Consider the following 19,870-nt stretch of genomic DNA (forward strand, 5'->3'; position numbering starts at 1 on the left):
CAGCCAGCTGCCCCCCGGCCACCCCTGGAGGGCCCCTAGGGAAGGCGAGCTACACCTCTGTGGCAAAATTAATAAAATTGAATTAAGCAGCTCACTGGGGAACCGCCTAATGCTTCCTGTGCTTGGCAGTGGCAGCAATGAGATTATTTTACATCTTTCTTTATTAAAAAAGTTCCCAGTTGTATAAAAAATGAGCTCCATTATGGGGAGGCGCACCCGGATAACATTCTAATTCCACATGCCGTCACTGTGGGTGGCCATTTATTTTGGGAGGACGCGGAGATGCGGCCACCGGACTGGAGCACCATTAATCTCAGGCTGGGAGAGGGACCAATTAAAGCCTGGGAAACTTTTGGTCCAGTTCATACCGCAGAGAGGAAATCCTAATAGCACTAATCGCTGCCATTTATTGAGCACCTGGGTTCTACCAGCATTGGGCTAGGTACTTGGAATATATTATCTTGTTTCCGCAGAGGAGTCTGAGACTCAGAGGAGTTGCTCAGGGCTACATGCCAGGCCCAGGCAGGAATCAAACCAAGGTCAAATTTTCCATTTAGCACACTGCCTTAGATGTGCATGAGGGGGCTTCTGGAGAATTCAGACAGGGGGCTCGGGGAGGCTGCAGATGGTGGCGGGCCACAGAGAACAAAGACACTTACGGCCTTCCTCAGGGAACCAGTGGAAGGCTCTTTCCCACTTCGGTTTTTGCTAGAGTTCTAGGCTGTTGAGGAGACACAGGAAGGCTGGTTTTGTGGATTCTAGTTGTGTGATATTGGCTGTGTCGAGACAGCCATGTGGCATGAGGATGCTTCTGTGGTTTTTAGGAGTCAGCAACAATCTCGCTCAGTTCTGTGGTTCCCTTCAGCCCAGCCAGTGCCTACAGAGCAGCTGGGGTCTGCAAGGAGCTGTGCTCAGAACTGGGCTGGTTTCTTCACTTTCGCGCTCCCTGTCACCTTCCTTTCTGAAGCTAGGGGGAAAAGAAGTGGGGCACTCAGGCCTGGGGGGCGGGGGCGGTAATAACACTCTGCAGAAACATGGGGGGTGAGGCAGTGAAAGGGCTGGCTCAGGGCATCCACATTCTGAAGAGCACTCTGAAATGCCAGACCACAGATGCCAACCCACTGGCAGCAGGGACAGCTGGGGTTGGGGGTCGTTTTGCTCACTTAGTAAGGGGACAACTGCCTGGAAGGAGTGGAGGATGTGGCTTAGGTTCCAAATAGCTAAACTGGATTCTGCTAGATATTAATAAGAACATAGTAGTAAGAATAGCAGGAACAACAGGAGTAGGTTATTGACCACTTCCTGTGTGCAAGGCTCGGTATGAGGCATTCTGTATATTATTTCCAATTCTTGTCGCAACTTGTAAAATTGATTCATCCTTCCCATTTTTTTTGGAGAATGAGACTGAGGCTCCGGATGAATGAAATGGCATCACGGACGGGCTGAAATTCAGTCCGGGTATCACAGAAGCTGGAAATCCAACTCAGGCCTAACACCAAAGCCGGTGATCTTGCCACAACGGAAGAGAGATTCGAGATTTCTTATTAAGTGAGGTTTGCCTACTTTACCTTCCTCCTTTGGCAGGGGGCCCAGGAACACTTTCTCCCCCAGGGCCAGTTTCAAGAACAGAACTCAGTTCTCCGGATCGGTCCTCATTCTCTCCCGCTAGGGCCCCAGCCACCCCCAGGGGCGGAGCCCCGCCTGAAGCAGGCCTTGCTCACCCGCAGCCGGCGCCCGAACACGGTGACCTGGCCCCGTGCCTGCTCCTTGCGCTGCCGCCACTCCACCAGGTTGAGGCCGTTGTCGATGGGCAGCGTGACGTTCCGCTTGCCCACAGTGGGGTTGACCGTGCCGGCCAGCAGATGGGGCTCTGTCTGCAGTGCCACCTCCATGCCGTTGGCCAGCAGCAGCCGCAGGGAGCCATCTGCCCCGATGTAGTAGCTGTTGCGGACCTGGTCTGAGGGACGGGAGAGGAGAGGGACCGTTTCTGCTCAGAAGGGTTGAGGATGAAGGGAGGGGTGTGCACAGCAGAGGGAGGGGTGTGGCTTCCAAATGGGTTTATTTTTCTGACTACGGAAATGAAACATTATCATTGAAGAAAACTTAGGACGATACAGGGAGATCGTCCATGATCGCAATACCAAAAAAAAAAAAAAAGCCACTGTAAATATTTTGTATACTCCTAGACTTCAGAATATTTCTGGGGGCGCCTGGGTGGCTCAGTCAGTTAAGCATCTGACTTAAGGCTCAGGTCATGAGTTCGAGCCCCGCATCTAGCTCTGTGTTGACAGCTCAGAGCTTGGAACCTGCTTTGGATTCTGGGTCTCCCTCTCTCTCTGCCCTTTTCCCGCTCGTGCTCTGTCTCTCTCTCAGAAATAAACATTAAAAAAAGAATATTTCTGAATACATTTATAAAGTAATTGCTTATAGTGTGCCACTGATCATTGTATTACATCATTGAATATTTTTCCTAAGTGTTTCTCTCTTTAAAAAATTTTTTAATGCTTGTTTATTTTCGAGAGAGCGAGAGAGAGCGAGAGAGAGAGAGAGAGAGAGAGAGTGGGGGAGGGGCAGAGAGAGAGGGAGACACAGAATCTGAAGCAGGCTCCAGGCTCCGAGCTGTCAGCACAGAGGCCAACACAGGGCTTGAACTCACCAACCACGAGATCATGACCTGAGCCAAAGTTGGACGCTCAACTGACTGAGCCACCCTGGCCCCCCTCCTAAGTGTTTCTCCTAATGACTGTACAGTATTCCACTATATGGAAATGCCATAATTTATCTAACCAATCCTCAAGTAGATATTCTGATTATTTCTAGCTTTTCATAATTACAAAGTGACACTGCAAATAAACATATTGTAAACATTATGCTAAGTGAAAGAAGTCAGACACAAAAGACCACATAATGTATCAATAACTCCATTTATATGAAATGTCCAGAATAAGACATTAATATAGTGAGGGAAAGGCACTAATGGGGAATGGGGAGTGAGCACTTATGGGTACAAGCTTTCTTTTGGGGGAGTGGTAAACATTTTCCAGAACTAGACAGCATTAATAATTGCATAACTTTGTAAATATACTAAACCCCCTGAACTGTACACTTTAAAAGGGTAAATTTTAGAGTATGTGAATTATACCTCTATTAAAGCTATATTTTTTGGATAAATCAATGTCTTCGTTTTGGGTTGTTAGGATTACTAGAACAAAGGGTTGAACATTTTTAAGGTTCTTGGTACACACCAGAGTAACTATTCTTTACATCAAAGTGAAAATAACTCCAGTACTTAAGTTGCTGATGAAATTCCAAATATATATGTATATATATATGTACACACATATATATATACACATATATATATTTAAGTCATTTTCATATACATACATTTGTGCATAGATGAACCAATGATTTAAAAAATATGTCTGATTTTGAAATCTTAGACCTGATTTAAATATTTTAATTAGGATCTTTAGGTCAAAGAAACTTCTGGAGAAGAGCGAATTTCAGCTGTGAAATGCACACAATTCTTTTCTAACACTGGAAACACCTGAGTTAGTGCTGCAGCCTTCCCCTCTTGCCCTTCCTCAGCTGCTGCTTCTGTCTACACCTGCCCCTCTTCAATAAACTCTAGCCCAAGTCCTCCCTTCAAGGCTATGCTGAACTGTCACCTCTCCCCAGAAGCTTCCCCAGTTCCTTGGTCACAACAAATGCATCCCCCTCCCTTAGCCTCTTGATGGGCCTCACTACTGGTCTGGCAACTGAGGGGTACAGGGTCTACACTCTGTTCTGCTGCACAGAGACTAAGAGCACGCATGGCCTTCAGAGCCATGCTACCAGGGTTCGAGTCCCAGCTCCACCATTCTCTTGCTGCAAGACCCTGGGCAAATTCCTTAATCTCCCATGCCTCTGGTTCTTCATCTGTACCTTGGGGATGAACGGTACTCTTACCTCATAGCATTAGGAGGGATAACGAATATGAAGAGCTGAGAATGGTGCTTGGCATATAGCGAGTGTTATGTAAAAGTGAGCTATTATTAGTTTTCTGTGTGAGCATTGTACTAGTCACTGCCATGCAGATCTCTTGTCATCTCTCCTCAGCCTCTACTGCCCCATTTCACACATCTGTCATAGAGAACTTTTCCAGTACTGATCATGGGTCTTCAATAGCTCCCCATTGCCTTTAGATCAGTGCTTAAGAGAATGGGTTCTATTTGTCTGGGTCCAAATACCCTACCAGGCGTGTGTCTTTGGACAAGGTACAGTGACTTAAACTGTCTTCATTTGGAAAATGGAGATGTTAATAATACCTCATAGGGTTGTTGTGAGGAGGGAGTAGGTACATGAATGTAAAACACTAACCAACTACTTTATACTTGATAGGTGTTCCAAGATGTTAGCTATCACTGTCGTTAGAGTATGTGCTCAGTAAACATTTGCTGGATTGAACTAGATCTATTCCAGGCTACGTATGTCAAGCAGAAAAAAAAAACAACAAAAAAAACAACAACAAAAAAACCCCCACAAACAACCACACACACACACAAAAGCAAAAACAAAAACAAACAAAAAACGGATGTAGCTTTGTAGGAAACTGTGGCTAAGTCTTCCCTGTTAGAATGGCATCAGATCAGCCCCGCCCTCTCTCCCTCCCTCCCCCTTCCATCCTTCCCCTTTTCTTCCTCACACATGCAGAATTCTAAGATCTGCCTTAAACTTGGCTATGCATTATTCACTGGCCATCTGTATTTTCCTTCTTTTGAACAGTGAAAAGGCCCGTGTCATTTATCTCTTAAAGCTGCTTCTTGCTGAATGCACATATGTCCATTAGTGGTGACTTTGGATGGAATGGTGTCTGTAGAGGCCCATCTCAAACGAGCCCCATTTAATGTGAGCTGTGACTTCCCAAGCCTGCTCCTCATTAGCGGTTCCTCCTTATTTCTTCCCATAGTTCAGACATAAGATGCAGCTGAAAACACTTTTTACCAAGCCTCTACTGAGGTGGTTGCAAAACGGAGCATGCAAGCCTGGTATGAGGGAAGGAGAGGAGCTTGGCAGAGGCACCAAAGAGGAAAAACAGGTACCACATCTCCTGGATTCCCCGATGAGTTTTTTCCTTTTCCCACTTCAGTGTTTGTGAAATCGGAATGTGTCTTAAGTCCTTGCATGGATTTTGAGCCGTGTGTCTCCCCTCCTCCCCAAGCTGAAAAGTTGCTATTGAATTGATGGTACATTTTAAAAGTGAGGAAATGTGGCACTTTTGAATGGAAAAAAAAAAAAAAAGTTGCCTAAAGGTAAGAAAGACTGCATTAACTTTTGAGAAAAATGCAGCAAGCCAGCTTAGAGGTGTGCAGGGGATAAGACAGTTCTTAACCACACAGGGAGGGACAAGATGTCTGAACAATCTGTGGCCCTGCTGTCCTTGGCCAGGCAGAGCCCTGGCTAGCTCGGAATCGGCACCTTCTCCTGGCAATAACTCAGTCTGAGCATAAACACCGTGAGTGTGTCCCAACCCACTGCTATAGGTGCTGGTGGGGAAGGAACTGCAAGATACTGCTTCTCTTTCTTCTGACCGAGAACCACTACTGTTCTTTGAGCTTCTTTAAAGGCACTGTATTACATTTGGGAGTAGAAGCGATTGTGGAAATATACAGTTATTTTCTTATGGTAAATCCAAGTGCCAGTTATTAAATAATTAGTTAATGAACCCAGCAAGAACTTACTGAGTTGTATTATGGGCCTGGCCCATGTTGAGCACTCTGTGTACACTGTAAAGGGATTGTCTGGGCAACACTTATGAGGCAGCTACGGTAATTCGTCCCCATTTCCCAGCCCCAGAGACTGAGGCTCAGAGAAGAGTGACTCCACCCAATTCACACAGGTAGGAACTGAAACCGTAGGCACAGAGATCCCCCAGTCTGCCTACTCCAGAGCTTTTTTCTGCTCCTTGCACTGCCTCACACCATTCAACACGGCTTCAACTTGCTTTCGTTTCCTCAAGGAGAAAATCAAGGGCCCCCATGATGTGGTGGCAGAGTCAGGACTAGAATCTGGGCCTGTGACTCCCAGCCCAAGCCTCTTTTTACTACTTGTGTCAAAGCTTTTGGGAGCACAAAAAGCCATCAGGAGAGTGGCGAAAAAAATCAAGGCTCTCCCTAGTGATAGCTTCTTCTTTTTTTCATGCTTACTAGATCCAATGAAGTTGTGAGCTCCATCCTGGGTCACCACCTCCCGTGAGGACAACCAAGGCAGACAGTCTGCAGCCAGATTTCATCACTGTGATTTCCCTAAAGCTCAAAGATCAACTCCTACCAGGGATTACTTGATGAACGCAGACGAGAAGGGCCTTTTCTCTGTGGAAGCCTAGAGAAGGCACGGACTGTTCTCACCTGAGCTTCAGGGAGGACTTCTCCATGCCTAGGTCCCTTTCATGGTTAGGCATAATCATTATTGTCCTTTGTCCTCACCCACACCAGTGTGAGAGCAAGCCTTTAACCTGGGAGCCATTAGAATGGCGGAATAGTGAGGGCATCTGGATTAGCAGCTAGTGGACTGTCGACCCTTTGTTCTCATGATGATGGGATGAGACAAGGGACTGTCACTCTGAGGCTTCTGGGAGAGAATATACAGGACTCGGGCTGGTGTGTTTGGCACATTCGAATGCAACACAGAGAGAAACCAGTTGCAATGCTCTGCTACTAAAGCTGCCCGGCTCTAGTAGCAGCTTGTTTCTGGTATCATCCTCTTCCAAAGGGGTCTCTTCACCCCCCTGCCTCAAAGTCCCCACGCCTCCCACCCGGCTCACCTTGCAGCAGTGTATAGAAGGCACCGGAAGCAGACAGGTTGGTGGTTATGGTGACATCATCCTTGCTGGAGGTCTCTACCTGGACATGCACTGAGCTGTCCGTATCGCTTCGGAAACTGCTCACCTGGCCAGTGGGGAAGGTCACATTTGTCAGGCGGCCAAAGCTGTCATACCTGAAAACCAAGGGGTGGCTCTGAGTAACGGAAATATAATGGTGCCATGGCCGGAACTTGGCGCGTTCCACCTGGTGCCACAGTTTTGCACGTTCTGCTTTTCTCTCTGGTTAGATACACTGCCGTGTCTCCTACACCTCCTTGCACACAGTTTCCAGGAAGGGCCTCCACTGGTTGACATCTGACCGCAGGCAGAGGACTTACCTCTCTGAGTCTTCCTCTGCTAATTCTATAAAGCAGAGATGACAGCCCCTGCCCTGCCTCCCTCCCAGGATTACTGCGAGGAACCTGCGGCAGGGGCCTGTGGCTACAAACTTACACCCACCCATGTGGTGTGACAAGATGGCGGCCATCTGAGGCTGCTGACCCAAAGTCTTAAAGCCAGGGCACTCCCAGAGGTGACAGGGTCAAACTTGATGTTTGAATAACCCTCTCAAAACCCAGAGAAATGGTTATACAGGCTTTTCCTGAACACCACAAGAGATGGGGCTTCCTACAAAGCTACGGACCCTGGAGAGAGGGGGCTCTGAATTCAAACCAGGACTCTGCTCCCATATAAGGAGGCTAAACAGACGAGCTCTTGCAACCTCTTCCCGTCTAGATTTCACGTCAGGCACCAAGCAGTTACGTATATATCTGCAGTTGTCAGGACTCACAGCTTTGCTCTGCTGGCATCTTTTTGAAGCATCACAATTGAATCTTAATTCCCTTTTCCATCTCTGATAATAATAAAAGAAATGCCTACCATTACTGAACACCCACAACATATCAGGCATAGTGCTTTTCATACATCCTTTCCCTTAATCCTTGCTACTAGTCTAAACGGTATAAATGATCTCCTTTTTGGAGGAGGTTCAGAAAAGTGGAGTCACCTGCTCAAGGTCACACAGATAGTAAGTGTGGTGGAGTCAAAACTCAAAGTCAGATTTATCTGCTTCCAGGGTCCCACTTGCTTCTCTGCCTTGAGTGAGCATTTCTGTAGCGTCCGTTTGCAAACCTCTGTTGGTGTGCCCTACCTGCGGCAAAGTGGCTGGGAGATGGTAGGGAGTAGGCTTTTAACACTCAGTTACAGTTTTTAATTGCGGGAGGCTGAAGTGCAAAAAGGTAGGTATGATAGCCTTTTTGCACCTGTGTGCGAATGGGAAAAAACTTCTTCGTCCAGATGTTAGTGTTTCTGACTTCTAGTCGTACTGAAGCTCACATGCAAGTTCAGTTTTGTGTCTCCCTGGTGGACTCTTCCCCCTGCTTTGCTCTCACTATTGCCGTGAAGCTGGCCTCTGGGCCCCGAGGGATTTGATGGCTGGCCAAATGAAAGGCTCCAGAGTTCAGCTCAGTCCTGGCTCTTCCCATGATCCTCCAGCTGCACCTGGTTTCCTGATGCCTCGGGTGCTGCTGCTTCGACCGCTTCAGGTGAGACTTGGGAGGTGAGACCAGATAGGTGTTTGCTGAGCAATTTTTTGCCCAAGGTCAGATATAGGTGCTGCATGGATTGTGCCTTCTACCAACTCTTTCTGTCCCTGTGCCTGGTACTAACCGTGGGACTCTTTACGCTGAATGCCAACAGTCCCTGGCCGGGACAGTCTGCCACAGACAAAGGTGCTGGTTACATGAATCACCCAGGTCCTTGATCCAAGACTAACTCTGGGGGAAATTGAATCTCTCGGTTGCTGAGGCCTGAGGAAGGGGGATGCAAGCGCTTTCCAGGATGGCAACAACACAGATCTGTACCACATACCTTGGGCTTGGTCTCAGCTGGGCAAGGGTGTGGGCTGTATCAATCCTTGGGCTCTCCTATAGGTACCTTTGGCGCTTTGGAAAACTGTTTCTTGTCACGATTTCTCATTTTTCTTCCTTAGTACGGAGTCAGAGTCTTGTAAGAAAATGTCAGTCTGGCTTAGGGGAGGGTGACCATGTGGCTTAAAGCCTGGATTGGAGGGTCACAGGTGTAAGGTGCCCCTCAGAGCTGGGTGAGGAGGTGATTCTGAGACACTGCTGCTAGGAAGGAGGGTGAGTCTTGGGGTGAAGATCTGGAAGTTTGTCCTAAAGCCTCTCTCTCCTGGAGATGCTCTCAGAGCTCTGCTCCCTTTAACTCTAGGAGAGGCGGTTTTCTTTTCAACTCTTTGTGGCTGCTGGAAATTTGAATAGGAAGGGATTGTACAAAAATGTACGATTTTTAGAGTGGTTATCTCTGGGAGGTAGAATTACCGGTGGTATTTTATATCCCAAAGATCTTAAAATAATGACCATGGATTATTTTCATAATCAGCAAAGTGCTGTGACAACCCAAATACTGCCATGTACAGAGAAGTCATGAGCGTGGCCATCTTGGGGGAAGAGGCCCTTTTAAATTACTGGCATTTGGGGCACCTGGGTGGCTCAGTCACTTAAACATCTGACTTCAGCTTAGGTCATGATCTCATGGTTTGTGAGTTCAAGCCCCATGTCAGCCTCTGTGCTGACAGCTTGGAGCCTGGAGCCTGCTTCAGATTCTGTCTCCCTCTTTCTCTGCCCCTCCCCGACTTGTGCTCTGTCTCTCTCTCTCTCCCTCTCTCTCTTTCTCTCTCAAAAATAAACATTAAAAAATTTAAATTACTGGCATTTATGGAAGTCTCACATATAGGACATCTGCCAACACCTATCTCCAGACCTTTACAGTAAATATTACTAGGGTACCCTAAATTTCTGAGCTCAAAATCAAGACCCACCCTGCTCCCACCCCAGAAACTGGCTCAGCCCTGGTCACTGTACTTATGTCTGTGGGCTATGAGTATTCTGAGTCTTGTCAGATCCTGAGTTACCTTAAATCGGCAGGAAGACCCATTTCAGTTCAACAGGTTTATGGGATGGATATGCTATTCTAGTCTGGTTCTCTGAACACCTGTTATCCATGTACATACTCTTTATTGAGACGACTTACTCAGACTATCTAATTTCCTGATCTAACTGGATACAAAAGATTTTATTACATCACGCAAGATACTTAGCAAGGAGTTTTAGGGGCGCCTGGGTGGCTCAGTCAGTTAAGTGTCCGGCTTCGGCTCAGGTCATGATCTTGGGGTTTGTGAGTTCGAGCCCTGCGTTGGGCTCTGTGCTGACAGCTTGGAGCCTGGAGCCTGCTTCAGATTCTGTGTCTCCCTCTCTCTCTGCCCCTCTCCTGCTCACACTCTCTCAAAAATGAATAAATGTTTTAAAAAAAGGAGTTTTAGAGTTTTAAAAATAACGATAGGGAGATCATGGATTAGGGGTCACATGTCACTTCAATACTGCTTTAATATGGCCTTGCTCCAATGACACCACGTAAAGCTTTCCCTGGTTTCTCTCTTGTCCCTTCTCCCAGTAATACACTGGCAGAGCTGCATCGCAGAATGGGTCCCCTGCTCTGTAACAGCTCACGTACAAGCTGTCACCTGCTTCAGCCTGGGGTGCTTAAGTCAGGACAGGACTGTGGTGTCAGACAGGCTGGGAACGTTAGTTGAACAAATGAATGACTGCACAATTGGATACGTGAGGCCCCTTTGTTGCTCTGTGGGGAAGGGGAGACATGATTCATTTACATACACACTATCTCCTGTAGGACTTGAGAGAGGCCTGATGCACAGTGGGTACCTGGCAAGCATCTGATGAACGCACACAAAGACGGAAACAGCTACTCTCACTAAATGATACTTCGGCAATCTCCATAGGCATCTCCCCAGAGCTCCGGTCTCCAAGACAGAAAGAGCCTTTGCATGAAGGCAGACAGTTGTAATTATTATTGAAGGTAGCCTGTAATACATAATTAAATTGAGCTTGAAGAAGATACAATGAAAAGCCTCATGCCATCAAGATCTGGTTTTCATTTTATACGAGATGGCCGAAAACCAGTAATTTCCACTCCTTACATTTTCCATTAGAGGGACCGAATGTCTTAATTAAATGAACATCAAATAGAACAGCCAATTTATAGAATTTTCTTGTCTCTTATTCATTTCAGTGCCTTCCAGAGCCTGGGAAATGCCACTGGATCTCCCTGCTGCCTGATCAATATCTGTGATTAGCCCATCAGAACACTGCTGTTTCTGGCTCAGCAGGGAAAAACTGGAGTTGCCCATCTGGGGAACCCTGAACACCTAGGTGCCACGCCCCCTCTGTGGAGCCCTTTCTCTTCCTGCTACAGAGCTGCTGACAGAAAGATAGCACCACTGGACAAGTTGGGACAGTTTTCCCCCCTCTCTGGATTCCAAGTGGCTGCTTCAAACCCTGGCCCTGCGATTGGGTGACTTTGGGACAGTGGCTTAGTTCTGTCTGTTTTGGCTCTAAAGAACTGGCAAATTTCTTTCTTTCTAACCAAGAGGAAGGAACGTGTTAATATGGGAAAGCCCTTGGAGTCAGACGTTCTAGGCTTTGAATACAGGCTCTACACTTGCCAGCAATGAATGATAACCCTAGAGGATGGGCACTCAGTTCTCTTTTCCTGTGAACCATCAACCCCCTACAAATGACACGATTTCAGGCAGGTTATATAACACAACCTCTGGGAGCTTCTGTTTTCTCCTCTATAAAATGAAGACAGTAACACCTGTCTCAGGAGGATACTGTGAAGTTCAAATAAGGTAACATGCTTAAAATGAAATGCAAATTTTTCATCAGGGCCTGCAGGACCACAGGAGACTGCCTTCCCCACCATGTCGACTCCCTGATGGGAGAAGGGACTTTGGTCGCAAATGTATCCCAGAATTTAGAAGAGTGCCTGGCATGTAGTCGATGTTCAATAACGAAAAAGAATGTTGGCTGAAGGACCTACTCTTTCCTGCTTCTCTTTCCAATTTCACTTTGAACTCTACTCTTCCATACTTCCTGTGTTCCACTGCATCTGCTTCCATTCTCCAAACATGCCACGTTCAATCCAGGCTCAGAGTGCTCACACTTAGTGTTCCTTTTGCAGAGAATGCTCTTCCCTCCAATCTTTGTATGGCTAGTTCCTTTCATTACTCACATTTCAGTTCAAATGTTATCACTTCAGTCAGGCCTTCCTTTAAATAGATAGGTCCTCCCATCTTGGCCACATTTTCTGATTTTATTGTTTTCATTACATATTATCTTATTTATGTGTTTATCTGTCTCTTCCGCCTATAATATAAGCTCTATGAGGACAGGGACCTTGTCTGTATTCTCATGCCTAGGAGACTATGCAGAATATAAAAGGCACTCAATACTTATTTCTTAGATGAATGAATGAATGAATGAATGAATAATAAAGAGTAGATATTATTACTGGCTTTTCAAGATATGGATTAAGAAAAACTAAGAATTTCCTTCCTTTCACCTCACCCCTTCCATATGAGGAAGGGAAAGTTCACAAATACCCATAGATTGATTACCTTTTAGGTACCAAGCACTATGCCCATAACCATCTATGAGGTAGGCATTATTGTTGTCATTTCACAATTGGTGAAGCTGAGGCTCAGAAAGAATAAATAACTTGTCTAAGATCACACAGCTACTTGAGGAATATAGATTCAAAGTCAAGTCTGTCTGTCTGACCTTAAAGTCTGTGTTCTTTCATCAAGCTTCCCATAAGTGATGCTGTTTCAGGGAAAAACCTTTGTGTTCATCACTATGTTATAGAAAACATTGTGTTTGGAAATCTCAAGTGGGTCAAGAAGACTGATAGTTTTCTGTTCAAGGTGTTTGCTTTGATATCACTGCAACTGAATTTGCCGTGATGCACCCCCCCCACACACACACACATATTCAGGGGGTATGATGGAGATGGCCAGATGGTTGGCTTTTCATTATTTTTTTCCACTGACTTTTCTTCACTCCATTTTCCCAAAGCATCGTTGGAGAATGGGGAAAGAAAACACATAAAAGATTCATACAGTTGCCGTGAACTTGGCTCTCAGAAGAGGACCGCTAAAGGGTATCTTCACACACACTGCAAGGCTTTCTTCTTCACACTCAATATTTCACATCTCAAGCCACTTACTATGTTGCAGCTGGTGAGGAAAATGCCAAACTGCTTCTCTGATACTAACTTCTGCTGACTGGGATTTTTTAGTTGGAAAATAGAGATTTGATTTTTATGAATTTCATCTATGACTGTTTCAAATGTCACCACTGTCAACGAGAGGAATTGGATACCATATCCTCTGTGAATAATTAGAATTCACAGCCCATGCACATGGATAGTTCCCTTGGCCTCAGGTTACTATAAAAGATGGCACTGCTACATCATTCTCTTCTCCAAAACTGTACCAGAGCCAGGGTACTTTTTGGATTCTGCAATTAAAACTTATACTTGCTGCTAATTTCCTACAGAATTAAGTCCCACCAATGCATTTTAGCCTTGAGGATTTCTAACATCTGGTACACCCTACCGATGGTAGGTCTGATCTCTCTCTGATGTTGTACCTGAAGCAGTGCATCTGGTGGAAAGGATTCAGGGAGATCTGTGATTGAATCCTGGCTCTGCCACTTGGGTGTATGAGGTCACAGAGCCAGTCAGTGTCTGTGCTGGTTATCCTCTCTCCCCTCAGATCCATTCTGTGCTTTTCTCTGTACCCAGAGGAGCTGACTACATCACTGCCCCTCCTCCCCCCCACCGTACTCCCCTGCTTTCTGGCTTGTTTCTGGTTGGATTCAGTCAATGGTAGGCATTGGCAAGAGACTTGGTGTTAAGAGGGGCCTTCCTTATTCCTGATCTACTTCAGTGCCATATTTCTTTTTAAATTTTTTTTTTCAACGTTTATTTATTTTTGGGACAGAGAGAGACAGAGCATGAGTGGGGGAGGGGCAGAGAGAGAGGGAGACACAGAATCGGAAACAGGCTCCACGCTCTGAGCCATCAGCCCAGAGCCTGACGCGGGGCTCGAACTCACGGACCGCGAGATCGTGACCTGGCTGAAGTCGGACGCTTAACCGACTGCGCCACCCAGGCGCCCCAGTGCCATATTTCTAATAGCGGCTTCATCTGTCCATAATTATAATTTTTATGAGATAGCTACTTATTCACGGTTATATGGCTTCCACTGGGCTTCAGTAACAACATCCTATTTCTGCCCTGCCTTGCCCTTAAGCCTCAGGGTTGGTCAAGGTTGTTCACTGTTTTTAATGCCTGAGTGCCTCACCATTCTTTCTTGGTTCTCTTATCCCTGCCTATACATCTATACCTCCATAACATTTCTTTATGTGAAAGATATTTTTCCTGGGTATAGAAGTCTGGTTGTTTTTGTCCCCCTTTCAGCATTTCTGTCTTCTTGCTTGCATGGTTTCTGATGAGAAGTCTGCTGTAATTCTTATCTTTGTTCCTCTATATAAAATGCCTCCCCCTCCATCTGCTTTAAAGATTTTCTCTTTTTCTTTTGTATTTTGAATAGATGACTAAGGTGTGTGTGTGTGTGTGTGTGTGTGTGTGTGTGTGTGAACTTTGCTTGGTGTTTTCTGAACTTTTTGGGTCTGTGGTTTGGTGTCCATAATTACATTACTTCTCCAAATATTTCTTCTGCCTTGCTCTTTTGCTCTTCTCCTAGAATTCTAATTATGGGTGGTCCCTGACTTACGATATTTTGTTATGAATTTTTGACTTAATTAAAAAAATTTTTTTATTAACAAAAAATTTTTTTTTTGAAGGAGAGAAACAGAGTGCGAGCTGGGGAAGGGCAGAGAGAGTGGGAGACTCAGAATCTGAAGCAGGCTCCAGCTCTGAGCTGTCAGGACAGAGCGCAACTGAGGGCTTGAACTCACAAGCTGTGAGATCATGACTTGAGCTGAAGTCGGACTCTTAACTGACTGAGACACTTAGGTGACCTGATTTTTTGACTTTATGATGGTTCAAAAGTGATATGAACTCCGGAGAAACTGTACCTCGAATTATGAATTTTGATCTTCTCCCAGTCTAGTGATGTGACACCCTCTCGTGATGCTGGGCAGCAGGGAGACACAGCTCCCAGTCAGTCACCTGAATCACGAGGGTAAACATCCCATAATTGACAACCATTCTGCACCCATACAGCCATTTCTGTTTTTCACTTTCAGTACAGTATGTGATAAATTACATGAGATACTCAACACTTCACTATAAAATAGGCTTTGTATTAGATGCTTTTGCCCAACTGGAGACTATTGGAAATGTTCTGAGCACATCTAAGGTAGGCTAGGCTAAGCTATAATGTTTGGTAGGTTAGGTGTATAAAATTCATTGACTTAGAATATTTTCAACTTATGGTAAAGTCTGTCAGGATGTGATCCCACTGTAAGTCGAGGAAGATCCCTATATGTGTATTAGACAAGTTGATATTGCCTAGCTTTTTGATGTCTGGGTTCTGTATCTTTTTTTTTCCACTATTTTTTTTCTCTTTATATTTCAGTTTGGGTAGTTTCTATTGACCCATCTTCTTCCTTCAGCTGTCTCCATCTACTGATAAGCCCATTAAAGGCATTCTTCATCTCTGGAACTTGTTTTCATTTCTAGATGTTCATTTGATTTTTTTCTTACGGTTTCCACTTCTCTGCTGAAAATAGCCATCTGATCTTTCATAGTGTTCACCTTTTCCATGAGATCTTTTTTTTTTTTTTTAATTTTTTTTTTCAACGTTTATTTATTTTTGGGACAGAGAGAGACAGAGCATGAACGGGGGAGGGGCAGAGAGAGAGGGAGACACAGAATCGGAAACAGGCTCCAGGCTCCGAGCCATCAGCCCAGAGCCTGACGCGGGGCTCGAACTCACGGACCGCGAGATTGTGACCTGGCTGAAGTCGGACGCTCAACCGACTGCGCCACCCAGGCGCCCCAACCCATGAGATCTTTTAACGTTATGGTTATTTTAAATTCCCTGAAAGACAGCTTCAATATCTGTGTCATATCTAAGTGTGGTTCTGATGATTCCTTTGTCTCTTGGGAGTGTGTTGTGTTTTCTAGCCTTTTTGTATGTTCAGTTGAAAGTGTGACATCTTGTGTACTACACTAGAAAATGAGGTAACAGGTTTTATGCCTGGAAATGAGTAGGAGCTTCCTTCTGCTAGGACTTTAGTGAAGGGGTTTGAGTTAATTCAGTTAGGATTTGGGCTGGCTTTGAAGTTTGATGTTTCTCTGGTTGACCTTAGTAGGCTTTAAGTTCCTCTAGTGATGCCTTGTGTTTAGGGAGCTAAACTAGTTTGTCAGACGACTTTTTTTTCTCAGTGTCAACTCCATCTTAAGCGTTAAAACCCCTTTCTGTGCTGTGCCTCAGGAAGGGTCTCTTTCCAGCCCTTATCCCTCTCTTACCTCATTCATGGTACTATTCTGCTTTCCATTGTTGTGTTTAGCTTTTTAGCTAAACTATGGGGGTGGGTGGTGAGCATGAGAGTTCTCTCTCGTTCTGAGTAAGCCTCGGTCTTATGTAACCATGTGTCCCGAGTCTCAAAAACGTAGCCTCTTCAGTGAGTGCTACTGCCCCCCGTCAGGCTGTAATTCTGGACCCATTGCCTATCCCCCTCCCCTCCTAACAGAAGTTAAAATTTTTTTTCTTCCCTTATTCAGCGGCAGTGGGTCTCCACCAGTGCCTAGGGAGGACAGTGGTGGCTGCCTTTCTCTCCACAGATGAAGGCTTTTGTTCCATATGGGAAATAAAGTGGGTTGGGATGGGAACAGAAGGCAGGACCTCCCAAGTTTACCACAGTAGACCCTTACACCTTTCTCTACTCTTTTCTTAGAGTTACCTGGTCAGGCTGTGGAGAGAAATCATGGAGAGGATGTGGACTCTCTCACCCATTGTCTGCAGCCTCTAAGGGCTTCAAGCTCTCTTGTCAGTTTACACTCAGCCTTCATAAATCTGCCAAACCACCCTAGCTGATCTCTTGTGACCAGTTGTGTTAACCCCAGGTAAGCTAGTGCTCACGTCTTGGCTGTCTCTTCAGGAGTCTCTCTCCCTGGATTTGGTTAGGTGGTTGCCCTGTGACCTTAGAGAAGTTTAAGAAAAACTCATGAATTTGCCATTTGCCTGGCTTATTCCTACTGTTAAGTTTGGGAATGATGTACTTTCTAGCTCTTACATCCTCCAGTGAAACCCTTAAGCCAAGTGTCATTACTTGAACCACTTGAATTCTATGTCCTGCTGGGCACACAGATAATGCTGGAGCTGGGATTTGATACTCTTATCGCTACAGCCTATTTTTCCTCCCTTCTTTATTTCCCTTTCCTGTATTTACATTTCATTCATAAAATATTTACTGAGCACCTACTAGGTGGCAAGCCCTAAGCCTGATACAGAGACAAATTAGTATTTAGTGTGAGCATAACTATGACAGAAGCTGTCACAGGGCACCATGGGATACCAGAGCCACTTACCCCTGTTAAACTTAGGAAAGCTGGCTGCTCATACCCACCCAGCAAGCAAATTTTGGAACCTGCCTCGTGCTCATGAGGCCATTCTCTTAGCCACTGAATGCCATCTGGCCAGGAGCCCAAGTCTGAAATTAATGATACCACACATTGGAGATGAGGATTGCATTACAGAGTTCTTTGAGGTTTTCTGCCAGCAGACCTGTAGGCTGACGAGAGGAAAGTAACCTTCATTCCCCAGAACTGTGAACTCCTAAGTCGACTTGCTCTGAAGTGTGTTGTGTTTATGATAGATGCATTATTTAATCTGTTGAAAGGATCAATAAAGCCAACTTAAAACTTGTTTCAGTAATAGCCTGTGCTATAGGCAAGCCTGGGCTGATTTTTAAAAAAAATATTAGAGCATTTGGGTTGGAATCCACTAAACTGCCTCACGGAGCTAAAAGCAGAAAATTCACTAGAGCAATGGTGCATTGGCAAAATCTGTCAAAATGTGTGTTAAGAAACACCACAATAATGATAATACTGCATCTTTACTTCTTGAGAGCTTCACGGTTTACAAGCATTTTTTACCTTTAGTGTTTGTTTAGTTTTTTTGATCCCCATAATGACCCTGAAATGGGGTAAGGGAGGCATGATTTCTGTCTGGTTGAAACCTAGGTCTGGAAACCAGTCAGCCAGCCCCTGAGTCACAGGGCTAATATTCAGTGAAAACAGATATCTGGGACCTTTGCTTTGCTCACAGTCTGAGCTGAACCATTTTTTCATGACCCACTCTGCATGCCTTTTTTCAGCCCATTTTGGATATTCTTATGGACCTGACCCCTTCCTAGTTCTGCCCTGATCTCTCAGACTCCACCCTTGATTCTGCTCCCCTGCTATGAACTTTAATTCCCACCTACTTTCATCACAAGTTTTGTTTGCTCCCTTGACTAGTTTACTTGCAGCTGTTCCCCGGTAATACCTTTCATGCCTGAATAATATTTCTGCAATTACTGGTACATCCACTTGTATTGCTTGAAGTGACGTCATCAATGATGATGATGATGGTGGTGGTGGTGGTGACAGCAGCAGTTCTCAGTTGATTCCTTACGGTGAGTAAGACACTGAGTTTTCCATATTTTATCTCATTGAAATTTTGAACCTCAGACTATCCCATGAAATAGTACTGTTTTTATCCCTACCATACAGATAAGTCACAAAGAACTTAGGTGAACCTAGTCGGGGTGGATGAAAGGACATGGATTTGTGTTCTGGCTCTGCAATGTACTCCCTGTGTAATTTTAGACTGCTCCCTAATCTCTCTGTGTTCCTAATCCCTCAGTTTGTTCATTGGTAACAAAATGGCGGATGATTAATTTCTCTGGTCTGAGGTTGCTGGGAATATGAAGTTGAAAAGATCCTGGCACACAGTGGGGATGTCAAGATAAGTTTCTCTCTTAATTTTAGGGCTTTTATCTTCAATTCACAGGGGATTCTTGGGAATTTCAAATGCCACTTTACAAAAAGTGATTATCCTACCTTTTTCTTCTTCATAAAACAACTGTGGCTATATATTCCATCAAGGGAGACAGGGAGCAGGGAATGGGATCCTTTCTGGTGGAGGTGTAGGAAAAGGTTTTAGATTTCAGGGTTGGTGGAGATTAATGGTTGCAGTGATGTGTAAACATTCAGTTTGGGATCTGAAAGAGTGACCTTGGGAACTGAGTGCTCCCCTTTGCTCTGACAAAGAAACCCCTGTGTTGGCTAAATAATGTAGAAGAGATTTCCATTGGGCAATGGAGGGAAATTGAATTATTTAGTGTATTTCCCTTTCAATGAGTTAATCAAGATAATTGCTGTTTTCCTGGATCTTTGTCTTTCTTTGTAATTAACAAGGCCCGGGTTTGGAGACAGGAATTTAGCCAGTGAACTTTGTACAAATTGCTGTGACATTTTTTTGGGTGCAAATTGTGCTGAAAAATCTATTACAAATCCTTTTCCTCTGGATTCCAGGACTGTGAGAAACTGATGCTTGAACAAGCTTGAGAAAAATTTACAGTTCAAGGATTTAAGTTCATTTGGGATTAACAAACTCAGCAGGGGACAGCAGGGTAGGGCTTAAAGCACAGGAGCTCTGGCATCAGACAGACCCCAGTTCTGCCACATTCTCACTGTCTAACAGAGAGCCTCTCTGAGCTTTAGTTTCTATTTCTATAAAACGGATACTATTGTTCATTTTCCAGAGCTGTTGTGAGGATTAAATGCAATAATGTGGTTCCTAGCCCATATCTGGTGCTACTTAGATTTTTTAAAGCTTCCGGCCACCAACCCCTGCCCCCCTCCGCCCCCAAGATCTCAGCCTTGTAGCAAAACGAGAAGGTACAAAATCCATTCATTAAAATAGCTCAAAGAGGAAGACCTCAGATACATATGTATTTGATTTGATTAGGATTGGAATAAGCCGAACTTCTGGTTTTCTGGCTACACCACTTAAGAAGTGCTACCCTGGAGGAGGGGAAGGGAAGTGAGCCCCTGGGGGTGGATGGCATGACCGTAACATATAGTGATGCAATAGCGCCACTCTGAGGGGGGAAGCAGTAAAATTATACC

The 19,870-nt window shown here is 45.1% G+C and overlaps 1 protein-coding gene across 6 annotated transcripts in view; it reads right to left on the reverse strand.

The window, feature by feature from the left end:
* TENM4 (teneurin transmembrane protein 4) overlaps nt 1-19,870 on the reverse strand; it is a 2,953,639-nt gene that overhangs the window by 18,338 nt on the left and 2,915,431 nt on the right. For all 6 annotated transcript variants that reach the window (XM_040489711.1, XM_040489706.1, XM_040489709.1 and 3 more), the window contains 2 exons: nt 6,806-6,978; nt 1,722-1,957 (listed from right to left, as the gene is read on the reverse strand). In XM_040489711.1, coding sequence (XP_040345645.1) covers nt 1,722-1,957; nt 6,806-6,978 — 409 coding nt within the window. The remainder of the gene's footprint in view (nt 1-1,721; nt 1,958-6,805; nt 6,979-19,870) is intronic.

Source organism: Herpailurus yagouaroundi, unplaced genomic scaffold (genome assembly GCF_014898765.1).
Source record: "Herpailurus yagouaroundi ecotype Mexico unplaced genomic scaffold, PumYag 180, whole genome shotgun sequence".
Lineage (NCBI taxonomy): Eukaryota > Metazoa > Chordata > Mammalia > Carnivora > Felidae > Herpailurus > Herpailurus yagouaroundi.